We start from the raw sequence: 25,943 nt of genomic DNA, 5'->3' as shown, positions 1-25,943 counted from the left end.
GAGAAGGAAGTTCATATCTTGTATTTCACTACTAAGTGCAGCTATATGTACAGCACCCTTTTACTAAACTGACATCCTCAAGGAAATACTTATAATATTTGACATTAAAATGTAGTTATCCTCAGCATCAGTCTGATCATTTTCTCCTCTTGATTAATATTAGAAACCATTTCTGCAAATTTAGTACTTTTAAGAAGGTTGAATCAGATTTTCTTAGGAAACTAATTCTACCAAAGATTTAATTTTTTAATACAAAAACAGAAGCACATTCATTCTTTCAGGGTCTTGTGTTGGAGAATACTATTTAATCCGGAGCAGAGAGCTATCATTTGGTGTACACCATAATCTACCATTATTATGCCTCCCTTGTATCAGCAAACAGTCTATGTAAAGGACAGAATCCATTTAATACTAATTCTTAATACACCTTTCTTAAAAAAGGTATCTTTACATCAAAAGGAGAGAGAGAATAAAAAAAATTAAATAGCAAGTTTAATTTTCTTTAGGAGGGAAAAGAAAGTGGAGTAGCATTTCTATGAGTCCTGTGATAGTGTGGCATGAAGATGGAGCCAACCTTTCTTCTTTCCAGGATAGTGGATCCTGGGAATTGTGAGTTGGCTGCTGGATCAAGCCTGAATTCACATACTGTACTCAATGAACTATAGGACTCTGAAATTCTCATTCACAAATACTCTGGGCTCAGGATCCTTATGTATAAAACCAGGGAGACTTCCAGAAAGAGAGATGATTAGAAAGGCAGAGGGCTCACCTATCACCCAGAAAAACAGCTAGAGGACAGGCAGAGACCATCTGGAAAACTGTTCTAGGGCTTAGGACACCAGGGGAAGGCTGGACAGAGGGCTGAAGGAAAGGAGACTTAGCTAGTTGGAAAAATCCTATCAGTAAAGTTGCAGTAGCAGCTGCTGGCACCCATCCCCCCACCTTTGGAGCAAATACTACTGAGTCCTCTGGCCCCTGGCAGGTAGCTACAGACTGAGGGGGTTGCAGGGGCCCTCTTCCCCAAGAAAGGGGAGAGGAAGGAACACAGCCTACAGCAAATTCAGATTTTGACAGCAAACATGGTCAGCTGCATTGGAGGGGTCACACAATTCCAAGCTGGGTGGGGCTGCAACATTGTTTGCCCTGAGAGCTTGTAGGGAGCTCTGAGGACAGAGAGGGAGGGAGGGTACAACAAGCCAAGGGAGGAAAGCAGCTTCTGAGAAAGTAGGTTAGGGAGGCTTGACCCACACTGAGGACATTATTTCTGTTCTGCCCACCTGAGAGGGGTTACGGTGAACACATTCCCCACTAGCCTCTGGGGTCTGAGCTGAGAGGTCTGTTGAGGAGTGCCATCTGCTGACAGACCGGGAAAATGCATGCAAAGAAGGGAAAAATAGTAAGAAATAAATCAAGGAGGCAATCTGGTGCTGTTGCTGGCCCTCTCTCCAAGGGGGGAAACTGGTCTGCATCCCATTACTGGGTCCTTAGCCCTGTTTTGAACAGTTAAACAGATGTGATCCTAACTATCTGGAACAAGTTGAACTAAGAACCAAAGAACACACACAGCTATTTAATTGTCAATTCTTAGGCAAGAGAGAGAAACTGAAACATCAGAGTAAATTTAGCATCATAATCAGATGCCTAGACATCACGAAAAAAATTTACAAGCCCTACTAAGAAAAAGGAGTATATGATTCAGGCAAAAGAACAAAACAAAACTTCAGACACAGGACTTGAAACAACCAATTATGTTTATACAAATCTACTAAATCAAATAATGGAGTTGAAGGACAGCGTGGCTAAATAAATAAAAGACACTGGGTAAGCACAAAGAAAAATGTGAAATCTTGGGTAGGAAAATAATAGTTCCAATGGGAATGAAAGACACAGATGAGTTTAAAAATACAATAGAGGCATACAACAACAGAGTTGAAATCATGGAAGAAAGAATCTGTGATGTAGAGGACAGAATAGCTTATAGTGAAAAGAGAGAGAAAAGAATGGGAAAATGGAGCAGGGACTCAGGAGTTGAATGATAGCATGAAGCACACCAACATATGTGTTATGGGAGTTCCATAAGGAGAAAAGAAGGGAAAGGGGCAGAAAGAATATCTGAGGAAATAAAGACTGAAAATTGCCCAACTCTTATGAAAGACATAAATATATATGTCCAGGAAGCATAGCGTACTCCAGTTAAAATAAACCCAAACAGACCTAAACCCTGACACATAACATTCAGAATACCAAATGCCAAAGATAAAGAGAAAATTCTGAAAGAAGCAAGGGAGAAGCAAAACATCACATCCGAGAGAAATCTAATAAGACTTAGTACAGATTTCTCTTCAGAAACAATGGAGGCAAGAAGGCACTGGTAGGAGATAATTATGGTACTGAAAGAGAAAAACTGCCAGCTAAGAACTCTATCTGGCAAAACTATCCTTTAAATATTATCATGAGTTTAAAATATTCACAAATAAACAGAAACTAAGAGAATTCATAACAAGAACCCAGCTCTGCAGGAAACACTAAATGCAGTTCTGCAACCAGAAAAGAAAAGCCAAAATAGAGAGGCTTGGAGGAGAGTGTAGAAGTGAAACTTACCAAAAATGGTTGAAAAAAAAAAAAAAAAAAGATACGGCATGTGAAAGCCAAAAGATAAAATGGTTGATGTAATGCCTTTACAGTAATAACATTGAACATTAATGGATTAAACTCCCCAATCAAAACTTAGGCTGACAGAATGAGCCAGCCATATGCTATCTGCAGGAGAGTCATCTTAGACCCAAGGATATAAATAGACTAAAAGTGAAAGGTTAGAAAAAAGATATTTCATGCAAACAATAGTCAAAAGAGAGCAGGGGTAGCTATACTGGTGTTGGGCAAAACAAACTTTAAATACAAAAAGGTGACAAGAGATGCAGAAGGCTATAATATACAAATGAAGGGACAATCCACCAGGAAGGAGAAAGAGTCATAACTACCTATGCACCTCACCATGGTGCTCCAAAATATATGAGACAACTCTGGCAAAACTGAAAAGAGAAATAGACATCTCCACAATAATAGTTGGAGTATTGAACACAGTACTCACATCAAAAGATAGAATAACTAGATATGAGATCAACAAGGAAACAGAAAACTTAAATGATATGATTAACGAACTGGACCTGACTGATCTATAGAAAACATTGTACCCTAAATCAACAGGTTATATATTCTTCTCAAGTGAGCATAGATCTTTCTCCAGGATAGACCACATATTAGGCCACAAAACAGCTATCAATAATTCTAAGAAGACTGAAATGATACAAAACACCATCTCTGATCATAATGGAATGAAGCTGGAAGTCAGTAAGTCAGGAAAGGAGAAAATTAAAAAATATATGCAGGTTAAACAACATGCTCCTAAATAATCAGTAGGTCAGTGAAGAAATTGCAAAGGAATTAGTAGATATCTTGAGGCGAATGGAAATGAGAACACAACTTATTAAAACTTATGGGATATGGCAAAAATAGTGCTGAGAAAGAAATTTATAGCCTAAATGCCCTTATTGAAAAAGAAGAAAGAGCTAAAACCAAAGACCTAACTGAACACCTGGATAAACTAAAAAAAGAACAGCAAACCAATCCCAAAGCAAGCAGGAAGGAAAAAAAAAAAAAAGATTAAAGTAGCAATAAATGAAATTGAGAACAATAACAACAACAACCAAAAATAAAAGAGAGAAAAATCAAAACCAGAAGCTGGTTCTTTGAGATCAATAAACTTGACAAACCCTTAGGTAGACAAACAAAGAAAAAAAGAGAGAAGATGCAAATTCCTAAAATTAGGAATGAAAGGGGTGACATTACGACTGACCCCACAGAAGTAAAAAAGGTCATAAGAGGATTTTATGAGAAACTGTATCCCAACAAATTAGATAACCTAGATGAAATGTACAAATTCTTAGAAATGCACAAACAACTTACATTGACTCTACAAGATATACAGGAACTCAACAAACCAATCGTGAATAAAAAGATTGAATCAGTGACAAATATCTTCCAACAACAAAAATTCCAGGACCAGATGGCTTCACAGGTAAGTTCTACCAAACATTTTTAGAAGAATTGATACCAATCCTGTTTAAAATCTTCCAAAATGTTGAAAAAGATGGAAAATTACCCAACACATTTTATGAAGCCAACATCACCCCAACATCACCCTAAAGCTAAAGATACTACAAAAAAAAAAAAAATTGCAGGCCAATCTCTCTAATGAACATAGATGTGAAAATTCTCAACAAACTACTTTCAAACGAATCTAACAGCATATGAAAAGAATTAAACACCATAATCATAATTTCTGGTATGCCAGGATGGATCAACATAAGAAAGTCAATTAACATAATACACCACATTAACAGAAAGGCGGGGGGGGACCACATAATCATCTTGATTAATGCAAAAAAGGCATTTGACAAAATTCAGTATCCTTTCTTGATAAAGACACTTCAAAAGATAGGTATTGAAGGAAGGTTTCTCAACATAATAAAAGGCATATATGAAAATCCTACAGCCAAGATCATACTCAATGGGGAGAGGTTGAAAGCTTTCCCTACAAGATCAGGAACAAGACAAGGATGTCCACTATCACTGTTACTCATCATTGTGCTAGAAGTTCCAGTTAGAGCAATTAGGCCAGAAAAAGAAATGAAAAGCATCCAAAGTGGAAAAGAGGAAGTAAAACTCTCACTGTATGCAGATGACATGATACTATATTTAGAAAATTCAAACTATCTAGAGCAAAGCTATTAGTACTAATAAATGAGTTAGTAAAGTACCAGGCTACAAGAGCAACACATAAAAATCAGTAGTGTTTCTATATACTAGCAATGTGTAAGCTAAGGAGAAAATCAAGAAAAAATTCCATTTACAATAGCAACAAAAGTCTCAACTATTAAGGAATTAATTTAACCAGGAATGTAAAGGATCTGTATTCAGAAAACTATAAAACGCTGCTAAAAGAAATCAAAGAAGACCAAAACAAATAGAAGGACATTTCATGTTCATGGATTGGAAGACTAAACATACCTAAACTGATTCATAGATTCAATGCAATATCAATTAAAATTTCAACAGCCTAGTTGACAGAAATAGAAAAATCAATCATTAAATTTATTTGGAAGGGAAAGGGGTCCTGAATAGCCAAAAACATCCTAAAAAAGAAAAGTGAAGTTGGAGGACCCACATTTCCTCATCTTGAAGTGTATTATAAAGCTACAGTGGTAAAAACAGGATGGTATTGGCAAAAAGATGACACACTGATAAACAGAATCAAATTGAGAGTTCAGATATAGACCCGTACCTCTGTGATAAGCCTACAAAGTTCACTTTTCTGGGACAGAACAGTCTCTTCAACAAATGGTGCTGGGAGAACTGGATTTCCAAAACCATAAAAATGAAAGAGTATCCTGTCTCATTCCCAATACAAGAATTATCACAATATGGATCAAAGACCTAAACATAAAATCCAGGACCATAAAATTCCCAGAAGATAATATAGGGAGACATCTACAAGAACTTTTATTAGGTGGGAGTCTCTTAAATCTCTTTTGTTGCACAAGCAACAAAAGAAAAAATAGATAAATGGGACTTCCTTAATCTAAGCACTTCTATACCTCAAAGGCTTTGCAAAGAGGGTAAAAATGCAGCCTACTGAATGCAAAAAAGTATTTGGAAATGACACATCTGACAAGGATCTAACATCCATGATATATAAAAAGGTCTTAAAACTCAACAATAAAAAGTCAAATGATCTGATTTAAAAAAGGGCAAAATACCTGAATAGACATTTCTCTAAAGAAGAAATAGAAATGATGAAAAAACACATTTTAAAAATGTTTAACATCACTGGCTATTAGGGAAGCACAAATCAAAGCTACAATGAGATATTTCACACCTATTAGAATGGCCACTATCAAAACAAACAGAAAACTACAAGTGCTGGAGAGGATGTGGAGAGATAGGAATGCTTATTCACTGTTAGTGGTAATGTAGAATAGTACAGTCACTGTGGAAGTCTGTTTGGTGGTTCCTAACGAAGTCAGATATAGATCTACTATATGGCCCGGCAATACCACTACTAGGTATATACCCAGAATATCTGAGAGCAGGTACATGAACAGACATATGGACACTGATGTTCATAGCAGCATTCACAATTGCCAAAAGATGGAAACAACCCAAGTGTCCATTAACTGATGAATGGATAAACAAACTGTGGTGTATACACACGATGGAATATTTTCAGCTGTAAGGAGAAATGCCGTCATGGCACATATGACAACATGGGTGAATCTGGAGGACATAATATTGAGTGAAGCAAGTCAGGCACAAAAGGACAAATATTGTATGATTTTGCTATCATGAATTAAATATAATGTGCAAACCCATCGAGTTAATAGTTAGAATATAAGTCACCAGAGAATAGAATGTGATTAGAACACGGAAAGCTGAGGCTTAATCTGTGTAGAATTGGTAAAATGTTGTTTGGAAATGTTTGGAAATAAATAAAAATGGTGAAAGCACATAGGATTTGTAATTAGTAGTGGTAACATATGGGTATGATAGTGGTTTGTTTTTTGTTGTTTTTTCTTTTTTTGAGTAATGAAAATGCTCTAATATTGATTGAACTGAGTAATGCACAATTATGTGATAATACCAAATGCCATTGATTGGACACTTTAGCTAAACTGTATGTTTATGAACAAAAAATTAAAGGGAAAGTTGGGGAAAAATACACAAAATATAAGATACAGACTACAGTTTGTACTAATATTTTGACAATGCTCTTTCATAATTTGTGACAACAGTACCAGGTAGTGGTGATTGGGTGATGTATGGGAGCCCTGTACGATGTTATGCATTCTTGTTCTGTAAATTCACAACTTTTACTACACACTTATAGTTTATGTATGTTCATGTATGAATGATATACCTCAATAAAGTTTTTTAATGAAAAAAAATTAAAAAACAGGAAGCTGATTAATTTTTCTAAGGTCCCCTTTAATCCTCAGATTTTAGGATTCCTATTTTTGTCATTTATACCAGAGCCATGTTATGATAGTTCTGATTGGGAATTGATGGTCTGTTTCAATTTTTTCTTTTTTCACCTAGATTTAGCCTTAGTTTTCTTCTTTTGATTTCTCCAGTTTATTCAACAAGAAAATGATCAATTCCTTAAAGTTGAAGAATTGGTTATTCAAAGAATAAATATGAAAATATTGTAAAAAATATTAATTCTTTACGTTGATTTTAGTGTGTAAAATTTTTAATAAATATCTAAAGCCAAAATTTTAATATAATTTAAATCTTTGGAAAGACAAGTCTTACTAGAAAACAAAGCTGTGCTATTCAAATAGAATCAGTACTTAATTTAAAGCATACACTTCACTAAATACCATGAGGGTAAGTAGCGTTTCAGTGCCTGAGTTAATATTTCTTGTGCATGTGAAGATGATGGTTTTTTATTTTTTTTAAACAAGAGTGAGCAAGTGCTCCTGGAGTATTCTATATGCCTTATTGCAATTGTTCTGTAAATGTGTAAAAGCCTTAAGACTTTATCTTTCAATTATATATGATATGCAACACTTGTTTCCAACACCTGCAAAGAAATTTCCCACACACTGAAAGAAACTGTGCTTTCATCTTATTAAATTAGTGTGGTTTCCATTTCACATTATCTTTAGTTGCTCAGCCTGTAGTATTATGCGTTTATTGCTTCTGCTTCGCTATACTAGAGGTGAAACCTAAAGTCATTTTCTGCTTTATTGACTTGAAGGAGGAACAACTGAAGTTATTCTGGTTATTAAAGAAAGTACTTACAATTTTTTTGCCTTCTATTAAGACTGTAGAAATATTTGTTTCAACATTCCGTAGTATCACATTTCCTTTCTGTTCTCTGTAGATGAATTCTTTATCTGTAGGAGAAGAAATCAAAAAAAAAAAAAGAAGCATGATTCATCAAGGCACTTCCTATGCTTCTGGTGGACACTTAAGTAAAATGAATTGACCAGTTCTGAAAAAAATGTACCCTTTTTGTTAGAGGGTCCTTTAGAGGTAAAATATGTCCCACTCCTCTTAACATAACCTCATGTAAAGCTCAATCTCAACCTTTTCTCTTACTTTAAACACTGACATAAAAAGCACATGCAGGGGGAAGCTGACTTGGCCCAATGCATAGGGCGCCCGCCTACCATATGGGAGGTCCGCAGTTCAAACCCCGGGCCTCCTTGACCCATGTGGAGCTGGCCCATGTGCAGTGCTGATGTGCGCAAGGAGTGCCCTGCCATGCAGGGGTGTTCCCACGTGCAAGGAGTGCGCCCCATAAGGAGAGCCACCCAGCACGAAAGAAAGTGCAGTCTGCCCAAGAATGGCGCCGCACACACGGAGAGCTGACACAACAAGATGATGCAACAAAAAGAAACACAGATTCCCGTGCCGCTGATAAGGATAAAAATGGTCACAGAAGAACACACAGCGAATGGACACAGAGAGCAGACAACTGCGGGGAGGGGGATTAAAAAAAAAAAAGCACATTCATATATACCCATAAAATCTTGGGAACAAGGTAGAATTTTCTTGGGTAGGACACACAGTAATGACATCAAGAAATAGAATTGGCACTATATTTCTTAGACCTGAAAGGTGGGGGAGAAATCTGTGTCTGTACACATGCATAATCATAATACCTGTATCTACATCCTGCAAAACTAGCTTTCATTATGTCCACAAGTTTCTCTTTCAGCTGCTGGAGGCTTTGGCAGTTTCACTGCCATGAAAATTATTGAAATCTATGCATTTTATCCACGGAGACACTTTGTATCATCAACTGAGTTTTCAATTACAGAAAAGCACCCTAAATAATGTTCATGTATACATATGTATACATGTAGGCATACAGGTATGTGTGTGTACATACATGCTGTGTTGATTTTTTTAAGTGATTCATTTGGTTTGTGTATTAAAGTACTACCAAGAACATAAATGAAAACTATTCACATACTGTGAAAGAAATGATGAACTTTCTGACAGATAAGATTATTGGGGAAGGAAAGAATTCTCTTCAATGATGGACACAGTGGGGAGAAAGAAGTCACAGCACTTAGCTTTTGTGAGGAAAACTAAGTATACTAACACAAGAAAATCCTTACTACATACAAGGTCTAGATTAATCCATTTTTTTTCATTCTATAAATTACATGTAAAAGTTCTGGTGGTAAAGTAATGAATAGAAGTTCAGGTGAAATAGTTTTTGTTTGTCTTTCTGGTAACATTTTCATGTACAAATAAAATGAGTCACCTCTCTCTCTTTTAAAGTAAACATATCATGATGTATTTATCTTTTGAACTATCTCCCACTAGAGGTATCCACCTTCAGAACCTCTTCAGTCATTCTAGCAAAATTGCTCTTGAACAACACATTTTTAGAATTTATTTTTTCAGAAAGCACTAAAGAGTCAGTTTATTAGTCGCATAAGGCATTTGCAAAAATGGCTACCATTTGGTTTTATTATCTCCTCTTATTCACTAGCTTTCACTCTGAGCAAATTTCTAAAAATCAAATCTGCCTTCAGTAGATGAAGGCTGACCACCATTTATTCCCCACAAGGTTCTGCTCTCGCCCCCTTTACATTAGTGATCACACTGAAATGCAATGAGTTCTTAAAAATCACAATATTTGATAGGCATGTGTTTACATTTTAAAGTGAAATCCATGAACTGCACACCCGACTTAAGAGTTAAAGCATAGCACCTCTGTTAATACCTCTTTCCATATGCCTCTCTTACCCCATCCTCTTGCCATCCCTTCCTGAATTTTATCATTCCAATACTTTTATTTAACATTTTTACCACATATTTAGGTATACCTAAATAATAGGTTGTTTGTCTGACTTACTCACATTTGAGTTTAACTAAGTGTTATTTCCTCTATGTGGTCCTTAGCAATTTACATTACATTTCTAAGATTAGTCCGTGTAGTTCTGGCATTTAGTTTTTACAGCTGTACATTATTCAAGCATATATCACAATGGATCTCAGTCATTTATTATCACACTGTTATACTGTAAACATTCTTCTTTACATCTTTTATTACAAATGTGCAAGACTTTTTCTTAGGTGTATATTTAGGAAGGGAACTTCTGGGTCCTAGGATTTGGGACTGCTTAACTTTTTACAAGTTATTTTCAAAAGTGGTTATGACAATTTAACTTGAGCCAACAGGGTACAGGAGTGTTCATGGATTCACATGCCCTACAATACCTCCTATGATCAGACTTCTTAGTTTTTACTGATAGAGTGGGTATAAAATGATAAATATCTCTTTCTGGTTTTAATTTGTATCATCTTATTAATAATGGGTTCAAGAGTCTTTTCATGTGCTTATTTACTTTTTCCCGTGTTTTGTGAAGTGCCTTTGTTTATAATACTTTGCCTTTTTTAAACCTATTGGACAGTTTATATCTTGTTGATTCGTAGGATATATTTTTATATATCATAATGAAATTTTTGACCGTTTTATTTTTTGAAAATATCTTATCTCAGATATGGCTTTTCATTTTCCTTATGGCATATTTTAATAAATAGATTTTAACATAGATAAAATTTTCAATATTTACTTTTATTGTTAGATTTTGATATACCGTATTTAAGAAATCCTTTCCTATTACAAGGCCCTAAAGATATTCTCCTATATTTTCTTCAAAACAGTTTTGGTTTTTCCTTCCAAAAGTAAGACTTCAATCCACTCGGGCATGACTTGTATGTATAGTGTGATATAGGGATCTGATTTCATTTGATTATATCTATAACTCTTTGTCCCAGCACAATTTGAGAAGGCCATTATTCTCTCAGTAATATGCAATGTGACTAATAAAATTTCATCAGTGACATTTGGATTTATAGGGTCTTATGAGGCTTTTTACTTTATATGGCCTTACTGATGAATTAGCTCATCCCTGGGTCGATACCACACTGTCAAATGAATATACCTTTAAAATAATTCTCTTAATGTAGAAGGACAAGTTTCCTACCTTGTTTTCCTTCAGAAAGGGCTTGGTTTTTCTTGGGATTTTGCTATTCCTTATATACATTAGATTCAGTCTGTGTAGTTAAAAAACATATTCTCCTGAGGAACTGATTAAGGTAACATTACAAGATCAATTATGGTAAAAAATGGCTTATTTACAACATTGAGTCTTCCTGCTACAAACTTAGTCCATCTCTACATTTATTTACTTATTTTTAACATCTTTCAATGAGTTTTTATATTTTTCCATTAACAAGAGCAACACAAACAATAAGGTACCTAGGAATGAATCTAGCAAAAGATATGAAAGACCTGTATGCCTCTTGGCTGTTGATCACCTTCTCCAACCAATGGCCCTAGGCAACTACTGATTTGTTTTCTACATGTTTGTCTTTACTAGAATTTTATAGAAATAAAATCATACACAATAGTCTTTTCTGTTTGCCTCCTTTCACTTAGCATAATGCTTTTGAGATTTACATGTAACTATAATTTATCTTACTCAATTTACCTTATCCTTTACATTGCAGAGTAGTATTCTGTATATACTTCAATTTGTTTATGCATTCATCAATTAATGAGCATTTGTGTTGCTTCCAGGTTTTTGCTATTAAGAAAAATGCTATGTACATTCATGTACATGTCTTTGTGTAGACATTTATTTTCATTTCTCTTGAATAAATACATAGGCATGAAATTGCTAGATCATATGGTAAGTTTATATTTAACTTTATAGGAAATTGCCAAATAGTTACCCAAGGTGTCTACCATTTTGCATTCCCACCACAATCGTATGAGATTTGCAGGTACTACACTTCCTTGACATCATCATTAGTCTTTCAAAAGTTAGTCATTCTTGTAAGTATATGGTGGTATCTCACTGAGGTTTTAATTTGCATGTGATTAGTAATGTTGAGCATCTTTTCATGTGATATTGGCCATTTGCAGATTTCCCTTTTGTAAAGTGTCCAACTATCTTGCCCATTAAAAAAATTTTGTATTTACTGTTATTGAGTTCTCTATGTATTCTGGATACATGCCCTTTGTACGATACAGGCTTTATAAAATTGTCTCCCAGTGTGTCTTTGATTGTTATTTTCTCACCAACATCTTCAGAAGAGCAAAAAGGTTTTAGTCTTGATGAAGTCCATGCTATTTATTCTTTTCTTTTATGATTCATAGATTTGTCCCTTAAGAAATCTTTGCCTACTCCAATGTCAGAGAGATTTTCTCTTTTATTTTCTGCTATAAGTTGAATAATTTTAATTCTTTCATATAGGTTTCTGATCAAGTTTTAGTTAATTTTTGTATAGTATGGTGTTGAGCTTAATTTTTTCCCAGTACGATATCCCATTATTTCAGCACATTGTTGACAAGACTAATTACCTTAGTTTTCTGTCAAAAATCAATTGAACATATATGTGTAGATTTCAATTTTTGAAGTCTATTCTATTAAATTCATCTGTATGTTTATTCTTTTGCAAATGTCACACTATTGATTAGTAAAGCTTTATAGTACATCCTGAGATCAGGCAAACTTTGTTTTACTTTTTCAAAATTGAATTGGCTAGGTTAGGCCCTTTGCCTTTAAATATAAATTTTAAAATAATCCTGTTGATGTTTTCAAAAAAAGCCTTTTAGGCTTAGGGTTGGTATTTATTCTACCCATACACCAATTTGAGGAGGTTTGCAATCTTACCAATATTTGTTCTTCCAATCTTTAAACTTAGTATATCTTTTCCTTAATTTCCCTTTGCAATTTTAGTGTTTCAGTTAACCAGAGTACTATCTTTTAAAAATTCAATTTCTAAGCTTTATATTTTTGATGCTGTTGTAAGTAGAAATGTTCAAATTCATTATCAAATTGCAAATTGTTAAGTTTCTAGTATATACAAATAAAATTAATTTGTTCATTGTCTTTATATCCTGCAACTTGACTAAATGCACATTTTAGTTTTAGTAGCTTTAAAAATGACATTCCCCAAGGTTTTAATATATATAATTATGCCATGCAAATAAGGACAGGTTTATTTCTTCCTTCTCAATCTGTCTGGCGTGTGTGTGTGTGTGTGTGTATATACACATAATTTGCTAGGACATTCAACACAATGTTAAATAGGAGAGTTGTTAGAAGACAACCTTGACTTGTTCCTGATGCTAGTTAAAAAGTATTGAGCCTTTTACCCTCTAGTATGATATTAGCTGTAAATTTTTTCATAAATGATCTTAATAAAGTTGAAGAAATTACCATCTATTTCTGGATTGTTGAGGGTTTTTATCATGAAAGTTGTTTAATTTTGTAAAATGGTTTTCTGCAGCTATTGAAATGATCAGATGGCTTTATTTTAATTAACATGGTGGACCACAATGATTGATTTTTAGATGTTAAACCAATCTTGCATCCTTAAGCTAACTCACTGGTCATGATGTATTATACTTTTTCATGCATTACTGCTTTTTATATGTTAATGTTTTGCTAAGGATATTTACATCTATGATCATGAGGGAAAATGGTCTGTAGTTTTTTTCTAAAGGTTTCTTTGCTTTTAGAATTGGAATATTAGGTATCATAAAATGAGTTCAGATAATTCTCCTATCTGAAAGAATTTATGTAGGATTTGTATTATTACTTCCTTAAATGTTTGATAGGATTCATATACTAAAGTCACCTGGGTTTGAAATTTTCTTTTTGGAATGTTTTTTAATTACAAACTCAAGTTCTTTAATGTATACAGAGCTGTTTAAGTTTTCTATTTTTTCTTAGGTCTGTGCTGATAATTTGTGTTTTATGAAGAATATATCCATACCATCTGGAATATAAAATTTATGAGTATAAACTTTGTTCCTAATATTCTTTTATTATCCTTTTGGTAGGATCATAGGATCTGCTGTAGAGAAATAGAGTAGGTTTGCAGTTCTTTCATACATCTTTCCCAAATTATTAATTTGTGTCTTTCTTTATTCTTGATGGAACTCTAGATATTTATAAATCCTGTTGACCTTTTCAAAGAACAACCTTTTGGTTTTATTATCTACAGACTATCTGTATTCTGCTTCAAGGAATTTTTGCTTTTATCCTTTGTATTCCTTCCTTCTACTTACTTTAGCTTTAATTACTTCTTTCCTTTTCTAACTTCTTAAGGAAGAAGCTACGGTCATTTTGTTTAACATTTTCCTTATTTTCTAATTAAGACATTCTAACTAAAAATTTCCCTCTATGCACAACTTTAGCTACTTCCTGCAAATTTTGAGATGCTGAATTTTTCCTGTAATATCTGCTTGGCTCAATGGTTATTTGGAAATATGTTGTTTAACTTACAAAGTTTTAAAGTTGTTGTTGTCATCTTATTGCTATAGATTTCTAATTTAAAATTAGATTTCTAATTTAATTCCATGAGATCAGAGAATACTCTACATATAATTTCCTTCCCTGCCCCCTCCTCTACCCCTTCCCCCACTCTGCTGTTTTTGCTGTCTGTGTCCATTTGTTGTGTGATCTTCTATGTCTATTTCTCTTTTTTGTCTTCTCGTTTTTTCTCCTCTAGGATTCACTGGGATTTGATCCTGAGAACCTGTGATGTGGAAAGAGGTTCCCCGTCACCTGCACCACCTCAGTTCCTGGTTTCTGCTGTGCTTCGCCTTGACTCTCCCCTGCTTCTCTTTTTTTGTTGCATCATCATCTTGCTGCATGACTCATCTGTGCGGACACTGGCTCACCACACGGACACTCAGCTCACCATGTAAGCATGCTTTCTCTTTTTCTTTTTAACCAGGAGGCCTCAGGGATTGAACCCAAGTACTCCTATATGGTAGGCGGAAGCCCTATCACTTGAGTCACATCTGCTTCCCATCTTTAAGACTTGTTATGGTTCATAAAATGGTTTAACCTGATAAATGTACCATATGCATATTATTGACATAGCTGTGTTTGAGCCTACCAGTTTTGTTTGTTTGCTTTCTACTTGTCTCATATTTTTGTTCTGATTCTCCTTTCCTGGCTTTCATTTTTCATTTGAATTTTTTTTAGCTGTATTTCTTTGCATTATTATTTTAGTGGTTACTCTAGAGATTAATAATATTAATCCTTACTTTTCACATTCCACCTATAGTTAATAATATACTACTTCTCAAGAAATAAAGAAATGTGGCAAGCTCACAGGACCATATGCACTGTTGTCTTTTATGCTATTGTTATATAGATTATATCATCATACATTATAAGTCACATAAGACAATGTTAAATTTTTTATTTGTAACAGTATACAGTTTATAAAGAACTAAGAAGAAAAAAATCATATTTTGCATTTACCAGTATTTACCTTTTATGATTTTTTTCCACTTTGTTATTAAGGATCTGAGTTTCCATCAGGTATCATTTCCCTTCTTGAAAACTTCCTTAAGGATTTCTGGTTGTGTGGGTGTGTGGGCAACAAATTTGCTTAGCTTCAGTTTTTCTAAAAATGTCTACCTCACATTCACTCTTGAAAGTTTCTTTCTCTGGATGTTTCTACATTGACAGTTATTATTTTTATTTTGAAAATTTGTTCCATTTTCTTCTGGCCTCTATGATTTCTGTTGAGAAGTCAGTCATGAAATGAATTTCTCTGTATGGAATAAGTAATTTTTCTTTTGCTGCTTTCAAGATTTATTCTTTGGCTTTGGTTTTTAACAGTTTGACAATGAGGCACCATAGATTAAGCCTTCTTTTTATTTATTTTGTTTGATATTTGCCAAATGTCTTGTATCTGCAAATTTATCTTTTACCTAAATTTTAGCCATTAATTTTCCAAATATTTTTCTGTCCCTTTACCCCTCTCTACTCTGATATTCCAATTATACATATATTGGGCAATTTGATATCATCTAAAAGGTCTCTAATACAGTGTCCATATCTTAAAAATCTTTTACTCTCTATTCACCTTGGATAATTTTTATTAATTTGTCACCAAGCGCACTCTTTCTTTCTTATCATGGCCATTCAGATTTAAGTCCATCCAGTGACTTTTTTTTTTTATTTCAAATTTGTATTTCTTCTTTCAGGAATTTTCCTGTTTTGTTGTTGTTGCTCTTGTTGTTTCTAATTTTCTATTGAGATTTCTCATTTGTCTGCTGAGATTTTTCATGCACTGAAAACATGCTTTGTGTTATTTCATTGAAAATAGTTACAGGCGGCGGACTTGGCCCAGTGGTTAGGGCGTCCGTCTACCACATGGGAGGTCCGCAGTTCAAACCCTGGGCCTCCTTGACCCATGTGCAGCTGGCCCATGCACAGTACTGATGTGCACAAGGAGTGCCGTGCCACACAGGGGTGTCCCCCACGTAGGGGAGCCCCACGCGCAAGGGGTGCGCCCCATAAGGAGAGTCGCCCAGCGCGAAAGAAAGTGCAGCCTGCCCAGGAATGGCACCGCACACACGGAAAATTGACACAACAAGATGACGTAACAAAAAGAAACACAGATTCCCGTGCCACTGACAACAATAGAAGTGGACAAAGAAGACACAGCAAATAGACCCAGAGAACAGACAACCAGGGTGGGGGGCAGGAAGGGGAGAGAAATAGATAAATAAAATCTAAAAAAAAAAAAAGTAGTTAAAATAGCTGTTTTATGTATTTGTTAATTCCAATGTTTGTTTCATCTAAGGATTGAACTAAATTGCTTTATGTTGAGAGTGTATTCCACTTTCTTGCTACTTTGTATATCAGACAATTTTGAATTAAATGCCAGAAACATTACAGATATAAATTTCCGGGGAGTGTGGACTTTATTAATATTATTCCAATGACTGTTGTTTCCTTTGCTAACATAGGTGACTTTTTTCCTGGGCTTTGCCTGCCAACCGTGTTACTTGGGCAGCACCTTCATTCTCAATTCAGATATTTTGTCTTTGGCTGAATTGCTTTGATTCTCTACCATATAGATGAAGGTGGTTCTGGGGCCAGTCAGAGATGTGAGATAGCAGAGACTGGGGTTCCCCTCTCTGGATCTTTTCATTCCAAGTTTTTCCCACTCTCTTTAGCATTCCCATTTCCCAGCTTTTCTTTTCTAGTTTCACAGGCCAGAAAGATTGGAGCTTTCCACAGGTCTATTGTTGCTATGATGGTGTATTTTTTAGGCTAAACTTAGAGACTGTTCCCACAGGCTTACTGCCTTGGAGATGTGAACTTACTTGTCTAGCTCACTGTCTCCCTCTTCCTAGGCGGTAGGCACTCATCATTTGGAGTCTGGTTCTGCTCACTCCCTATATTACTCAGGTAGCTATTTTTTTTATTATGCACATTTTTTTGAACTTTAAATTACTGTTTTAACTGAAATATAATTCACATAACATCAAACATACAATTCAATGGTTTTAGTATAGTCACAAAGTTGTGTAACCAATACCACTAATAATAGAATATTTTCATCACTTCAAAAAGAAACACTGAACCCATTAGCAGTTATTTGCTATTTCTCTTTTGTCCTAACCCTCAATAATAATCTAACTTTTTTGGATATTTCATATAAACAGAAACATAAAAATGGATGTTTCGTGTCTTTAAGCTCATGTTTTATACCTGTTTTTTGCACGGTGTAAGGGGGTCATCTGGTGGGGTCTTAGTCTCTCATATCTAGATGCAGAATTAAATTTGTAATCTCTGCTGGCTGTCTAGTTCCCTGTCTTTATTTATTTTTAAAGATTTCTTTCTTTCTTTCTCCTACCCCCTGCCCCAGTTGCCAGTTATCTGCTCTCTGTGTCCATTCGCTGTGTGTTCTTCTGTGTTGTTTGTGTTCTTATTAGGTGGCTCTGGGATCCAATCCCAGGACCTTTTGGAGTGGGAGAAAGGCACTCAATCTCTTGTACCACCTCAGCTCCCTGGTATGCTTCGTCTCTTATTGTCTCTCCTCTGTATCTCTTTTTGTTGCATCATCTTGCTGCACCAGCTCTCCGCATCTGCCAGCACTCCTGCGTGGGGCGGCACTCCTGCGTGGGTTGGTACTCCACGTGGGCCAGCTCACTGAATGGGACAGCTTTGCCTTCACTAGGAGACCCTGGGCATCGAACCCTGGACCTCCTATATGGTAAACGGGAGCCTAACTGCTTGAGTCACATCTGTTTCCCTGTCTTTAGTTTTAATAATTTTATTTGTGTTTCTCTACATTTTTATTGCCATTCAAACATGAAAATATTTTATTTGGCCTTCTCAAATAACCCACTTTGGGCTTTGCTAATTCTATTACATCTTTATTTTCTGTTTTATTAATTTGTGATCTATTTTATCTTGTTACCTAATGTTTTGACTTTTACTTATGTTTGACATTTTATTTTAGCTTGATTTCAGTATTCTTCTTTTCTACTATAATCACAACCAAGGTGAACATCTTTCTCCTAATTACTTACTTATCACAAGTCCATCAGTTTTAATGGGTATTATTTTCATTATTGCTTATCTCTATATTTTAATTTTTTTGTGATGTCTTATTCAACCTACAAGTTATTTAGGATTTTTAGTTTGCAAGTACATGGGCAATTTTCCTATTTATCTTTTTATTATTTACTTGTAATTTGCCTTCACTGTGGTCAGAAAACATGTTCAAATTAATTCTTTGAAACTTTTTGAGACTGGCCTATCATCTTGTTCACCTACTCCAATAGCTTCCTAATGGGATTCTCTCCCTTATTGCCATTCTCTATGTTGACCAGGCCGCAATCCTCTTCAGAATTTTTATTTTCTTGGACTCCTATTGGCGAGAATATTTTAGCCAAATTCCTTCGCCTTCCATTCAAGGTCTTTCATATTCTGGCCTGGGTGTATCTTCCCATTTTAGTTGTCCACCTCACCCATTAGGCATTCTAAAACACAATCATACCTTTCTTGGCCCTCTGCATTTCCCATGTCTGCACTGCTGCTGGCAATGCCTTCCTCCCACTCCTGCCACGTCAAATTTTTCTGGGCTCTGCAAAAAGGTCACCTTCTTTGTGAAGTTTCACGTACCTCTCTGCCAGGCAGAATGAATCACTCTCTGCTTTCACTTTAATATTCAGTCCTCTTGTTTTATACTCATCAGAGTATGATAGCTATTTGTTTATTATATCTCTGTCTCTTCTAGAGAGCATGTGTCTCAAGAAAGGAAGCCAGACCTTGCTCATTTACTATTTCCAAAACCTAGCATAATTCTTCATATGAAATAAGATGCTAAACAAATGAAGGGAGAGGGAAGAAGAGGTGTGATACGGGGGCCTTCTTGGGACTTGGAGTTGTCCGGAATGATATTGTAGGGACAGATGCAGGACATTATATATTCTTCTATAACCCACTGAATGAATGGGGGGAAGAGTGTAAACTACAATGGAAACTGTAACCCATGCGGTGTAGCAGTGTCCAAAATGTATTCACCAAATGCAATGAATATGCACAATGATGAAAGAGGTTGTTGATGTGGGAGGAGTGAGGTGGGGGATATATGGGAACCTCTTATATTTTTTAATGTAACATTTTGTGTGATCTATGTATCTCTTTAAAAAAGACAATTAAATAAAACTTTTAAAATTTTTAAAAAAGAAAATATGGAAGAAAAGATGCTAAATAAATGTATGATGACTTTAAGAAATTAATAATGTCAGAAGTCTAATTCCCATATTTAATTTACATGTGAAATACTAAGCAGAATATAAGAGTTGCTGATCTAGATCAAGGAACAATATCAGAGGCAGAAGAAGGTGAAGGGGGAATGGATATGGTGGTTTTATCAAATTATATCTTCTGTTGTCTTTTTATGTTTCAGTTACAGCTTTTTTTTTTTTTAATCCTCATGTTGCAGTGCAATAAGATGTTACAGAGGAAATAAATAAATAAATCTTAAAAAAAGAAAAGAAAAGAAATAGACACAGCAAATGGTCACAGAGAGCAGACAACAGGGTGGGGGGCGGGGAGAGAAGGGGAGAAAAATAAATAAAAATAATAAAATTTTTAAAAAAAGATGTTACAAAGAGGAGTATTCAATGCATTTGAATGGTTTGGGGATAGGATAAGTTGAAAAGCTATGCTTGATGGTGATTCTAAAGAAAAACACATGTGGAGTTTTTAGTAAAAGTTTTCCCAAAGAAAATCTTACGCAATATTCCAATTGCTAGTTCCTTTTCATAGGCCAAATATCCAATGCTCCACATTTAAAATATTATTAATTTCATTGTTTTGTGAACTTTTATAACTCTACAAAGCTAAAAATATTAAAGGAATAGAAATAAATTGCAATGGTAGCTAGCACAAAGATGATTATTTTTCATTTTATTTTGCTTCCCCAAATTGTCAGATAAGAATATGTAGTAATTTTCCACTCATTTACTTTGAGTATCATGTATCATCTGACTTTACGTATTACTTAGTTTTTCTCAACAATGTGTTTTTTTTAAGTTTTCAAAGGTCAATCCATTAATGAAATTAAATAATATTATGGTATCTTACAGTAGTATAGATTTATTAAAAATTGAGTTAACTTAATTCTTTTTTTTAAGCATTCATAAACCTGTAATTTATTTTCTGATTAGTAAAATACAAATACAAAATCATCCTTTTCTATTTGAGTATATTAACTTTGGTTATACATTTCCCACTGTTGCCTTAACTGTCTCCATACATTTGAAGTCTTTTATATTATTTTTTTTAATTTAATTGCCCTTTTTTTAAAGGTACATAGATCACAAAAAATATTACATTTAAAAATATGAGGTTCCCATATACCCCAAAGCTAACTTAATTCTCATTGCCAAGCATAATTTGTATATGCTGGTAGGTTTTGAAGAATATATTAATCCTTGATTATATAAATATCATAGAGAAACCCTGAATAGGAAGAAATTTTTATTTCTGATGCAAATAGTAATCACAATCAATGGAATAAATTTGATTTTTCTCATTATCATTTTAACATAAAATATTGCTAATGGAAACAATGTTGTATTCCACTTATTGCCTATTTTTGTGCTTTTTCCCGATATGATTTACTTCTATTTATATGTTTTATAACAAATAGCATACAAAATATCTTCTAAGACAGTTACTGTCAATGTGATTGTCATGAAATACAAGAACTTAGCTGTAATATGAACCCAGATTGTATTCTAGAAATACGAGGATTCCTTGTGTAATTGGCTGAATCTCTGCATGAGGAAGGAAATGTATGAAAGCAAGGTAGCTGTCAAAGTCTATTAGGACCACGTCAAAATAACTCAGAAACCAAGTTGAAGAGGTTCCCCAGCCAAGCATAGGACATACAGACAATCAAGAATAAAAACTGCAGATGCCATGAACAGGAATGGCAAATGGAGGCAGAGTAAGGAGCTCCAAGAGTCACCTCGTCCTACAGTAGTTAGTAATTACCCAGAGCTTTGTAAATCACCTATGTGGGCGGACCAGGGCAACAGAAAAACATCCGATAACATCCTTGAAAGACCAGAAGGAGGAGACTGCCCATCTGCAGCGAAGATTCGTGAGTAGAGCACTCCTGCCAGGGAGGCTGGTGCTCATTCCCCACTGGCGGCATAAACCACCTTTGGAGCTTTTCCCTGGCTGGAGTTGGAAGCTACATTTCCCAAAAGCAGGAAAGGAAGAAATCGTCAGGCATCAATTTCAGCTACTGATTGGTAAATTCGACTGGATAAAGTCTAATCCTAAGAACAGCTAAAGTTTGAACTTGTCCAAGTCAGAAAGTGGACAGTAGCCTCCATTTTAACTCCTCACCCACATGAGGGGAAATAGTGCTCATTGAAAATCACAGTGATGGCAGGGACCCGTTTTTTTCCATCCACGTTGGATTGCGGCCCTAGGGTAGGCTCCAGCCACACCTCCAGCAGTGAGGAAGCAGAGGGGATCTGTACCAGACTTTCCGGGCAACTGTAGTTGTTTTTGGCCTGCATGGACTAGAATGTTGGGCAACTGTGGCTTCACCCCTGTTTCCAATAGGATAGAAGGGGGCCAGGTGACATGAAAAGATGAAAGTAAGAACCACTGAGTATACACTTTGGATAGACTGTAAAAGGGATTGGACTGTATAACAGTGAACCAGGTTGTAGAAGATGGACTGTGGTTAACAGTATAAACATGAGAGTATTCTCTCATGAACTATAACAAATGTACAAAACTAGTACATGGCATTACTAATAGGGGGTGTAAGGAAGATATATACCAAACATACATCATGGACCATAGTGGTAATAGTACGATGATGATCTTTCATAATCTGTAACAAATGTTCTACAACAATGCAGAGTGTTGGTTGTGGAGTGTTGTATGGGAATTCTGCATGTTATGCATGACTGTTTTGTAAGCTCACAACTTCTCTAATAAAATATATATAAATTAAATAAAAGAATAATAACTGTGGTAGATTGAAGTTCATCAGAATTGAACTTATTCTAATGATCCTTAAAAAACAAACAACTAATTAGTTACCATTGGAGGATGCTAATAAATCAATATATTATTTAAAAACTGGTAAATGGGAAAAAATCTAGCTCTTCTTTTCTGTACAAACTATATCATCGAGTAACCAAGTTACATTTTATAGAAGTATTATAGTTATCTTATGAAAAAGTTTGATGGAATTAGAATACCATTATTTTGCAACTGCCAGTGAATTAAGGCATTGATCATCGATGGCTGTTAACTACAAAATGAGAGACAATCAGCATTAAGTGACTCCTCATGGAAGAATACAGCAGCATAGATAAAGATCTTAGCAAAGAAAGAAAGAAAGAAAGAAAGAAAGAAAGAAAGAAAGAAATCTAATCAAGATATTAACAGCAGATATTGAGACACTACAACAAATAATGACATGTGAAAGTGGAAATTTAAACACTAAGGGCAATTGAAGCTATTAAAACTATTGTTTTTGTTTTTTCTTTTTAGCATGGCATGGAGACTATGCTTTTGTATTTAGCAAGTTCTTATATTTTAGAGATATTCATAATTAAATATATAAGGATAAAATGATATGATGTTTGAGGTTTGCTCCTAAATAATGAGAAGAGGATAAAGATGAAACAAGATTGGCTTTTAGGAAATAATGGTTCATGTTGAGTTATGGATACATGTGGGTTTATTTATTAGTTTCTACTTTTGTTTAAGTTTAAAATTTCCTATAACAAGTTAAAATTGATTTTAAAGTTCAAGTAATTTTTTTTAAAAAACCATGCAGCTATAACAAGAATAAAGCTATGATGCTTCAATCTTTCATTTCATCCTTGATTTGGCTTTTGTGGTAACTTGTGTTTGTAGAGCAAATCTGATATTTTTGTTGCAGGCAGCTAGTGGCTGTATTTTTAATGATATTCCTCCAGTAACCACTGGGCTATAATTTAAATTCTGAAATCTTTCCCTCTAGAGTCTGGAGCCAGGGCAGGAGACTTGAGCCAACAATGACAGTCTTTTCTCCAGATATAGATAGATACATCGCCTCTGGCCATAAGTAATTTTTTTCCATTTGGTTCCCAAATAGTAAGGTTTGTATGGCAAGTTATAGGAAAAGACATGAATGACTGGAAGGTTCATATTAGGGATTACAAGTTTATTCTATGAAAATTTTTTAGTTAGACCATATTAAAGAACTATTTAGACCTGTGGTGCCAACATGTCACTAACCAAACGTACCTTTTTTAAAAAATTAACTAAAATTAAATAAAATTTAAAGTTCAGTTTCTCAGTTGCACTAAGCTCTCAATAGTCACATATGGCTAGTGGGTATTACTTTAGACAATGTAGATCTAGAACATTTCCATCATTGCAGAAAGTTCTATTAGACAGCACTATCTAGAAGGTTATAATATGTGACTATATTTTATTCCCAAAGAATGTCTTAGTTTTCCCCATAATTTATCCTTAATCTAGAAAAACCACCCTTCTCAGGCTATAGCTATTAAGGAGAAAAGGGTGTCCTCAAAAGGTGAGCAGCAGACCTTCAGACATCACTTTCCAATCTTGTGTACATACTGTGAGATTAAGGTGATGGTTGGGGAAAAAACAAGATCTTTAAATAGTTATAAAATATTTCCAGAATATGTCAAATGCAATGATACATTTGAAAAGGAAAAGGAGTTATGCTGTATCCAGAGTTCCAACAATCATCATCAGTATGAATGGGTAAAAAGTAGAAACATAAGTGTTAAGGAAATACCAAAGTGACTTCTGTTTTTGTTTTTTTTTAATACTGTGTTTAAACTCATGATATTTCCAAAGAAACAAGTATCCAACATAACTATATCCATTCATTTGAAATTATTAGAATAGTATATAGGCCTCCAACACACCAGGGAAACACTAGTACAGATAGAGATGGTGAGGAAATATTTTTAACAAAATGATATGCATTCTGCTTAAAGTAGATAAGTAACTCATTTCCATGAGAATGTAATTTGAAAAGGTGAGAGTGTTCAAGGAGAGAAATGATGGGAGAGAATGGAATCAAAACTCAAAGAAAGAAAACCACACAATAGCTATTTTGCTCATTCAAAAAATATTTACATTTGGTATACACCATAAATTAGAGACAGGCCCTGACTTAAAGAAATTTATGATCACATGTCATTGCATGCTCTCTGTAGTAATATATTAATCACAGCTTTGTACAAAATACCTATAAAACGTGTTTCCAAGCAAATAAGTAATTTTGTTAATGTTATTCAGAACGAAGATATTCTGTGTAAGAGAAAACAGATTTTACATTTCAAATCATGGGAGTTAAATAAAACACTTTATTTACATATGAGAAATATCAATAGAAGCTCATGTTTGTTTGTTAGTTTTTCAAATACATAGTTGATATCTTTGTTCACAGAAAAAGACTGGAAGAATGATTATCCTAGACACCCAGATTTTAGTTTCTAAATACCATCCTCACTAAAAAGAACAAGGGATCCTTTCAGAAGTTGTTGCTTTCAGGTCTGAAGTTCAGAACATATAGTATGTGCCTGGAATATATTATTGACCAGAAAGCAAAGAAGTGTTTGACAACTAATGGGGACATGTGAGCCCGACAGTCTTGTTGATTGCAAAAACGGCCACAACTTTTCACCCCATCTATGCATTGCACAGTCTTTGCCATGTGTTTTGTAGGGCCCTTCATCTTGACTCTGGATTCAAAGACATGGCTTATTCTGACAGTTTTAAGTTATTTTATGAATCCCAAAATTTAAGATTATGTCCTTAATCCATTCCTGTGGGTATGGTATCCTTTGATTGCATTATATTCAGCTGTGAAATCTTCGATTAGATTACTCAATAAGCTCTCTTTATGGCTTTTGGACTACATCCGTGAAGTATGTCTTATGTTGAGTCTCTGCCTTCTTGTTGGATCTGACAAACAGAGACTGAGAGAGAGACAGACACACACAGAAATAGGCAGTTCTGCCATATTTGATCAAGCCATGTGAGAGAAAGCACTCCTGGTTCACCCACAGCTACAGAAAAGTTGAGAAGTTAAGAGAGACAGAGAGGAAGTCCAGACCAGACAAACCCTATGCCTAGTTGCCCACAGCTGAACTCCAGTAAATGGTAGATTCTGGAGGAGAAGGCAGGGACTTCAGCAGAGATCAACAGCCATCTTCGCCATGTAGCGAGACAACAGGATCAGTAGTAGCTGACTTTGGTGAGAAAGCACCTCTGATGGCACCTTGCTTTGAACATTCCACAGCCTCGGAATTGTAAGCTTTTACCCCAAATAAATCCCCATTATAAAAGCCAACCCATTTCTGATACTTTGCATCAACAGCCCTTTGGCAAACTAAACAATTAAATTGGTCAATGGGTTATTAGCAAGTGGAGCCCAGTGGAGTAGAGCTGAATTGCTATAGTCAACCAATAGGAGGCCATTCTAGATCAGTCAACAGCCAATCAGTTGCC

At 34.9% G+C, this 25,943-nt stretch overlaps 1 protein-coding gene across 10 annotated transcripts in view; it reads right to left on the bottom strand.

Annotated features, from left to right (window-relative positions):
• Positions 1-25,943, bottom strand: part of DPP6 (dipeptidyl peptidase like 6) — a 1,316,366-nt gene that overhangs the window by 429,161 nt on the left and 861,262 nt on the right. For all 10 annotated transcript variants that reach the window (XM_058297586.1, XM_058297590.1, XM_058297593.1 and 7 more), the window contains one exon: positions 7,864-7,958. In XM_058297586.1, coding sequence (XP_058153569.1) covers positions 7,864-7,958 — 95 coding nt within the window. The remainder of the gene's footprint in view (positions 1-7,863; positions 7,959-25,943) is intronic.

Source organism: Dasypus novemcinctus, chromosome 5, assembly GCF_030445035.2.
Source record: "Dasypus novemcinctus isolate mDasNov1 chromosome 5, mDasNov1.1.hap2, whole genome shotgun sequence".
Classification (NCBI taxonomy): Eukaryota; Metazoa; Chordata; class Mammalia; order Cingulata; family Dasypodidae; genus Dasypus; species Dasypus novemcinctus.
The sequence above is the reverse complement of the archived record's forward strand: the minus strand, read 5'-3'. Positions and strand labels throughout refer to the sequence as shown.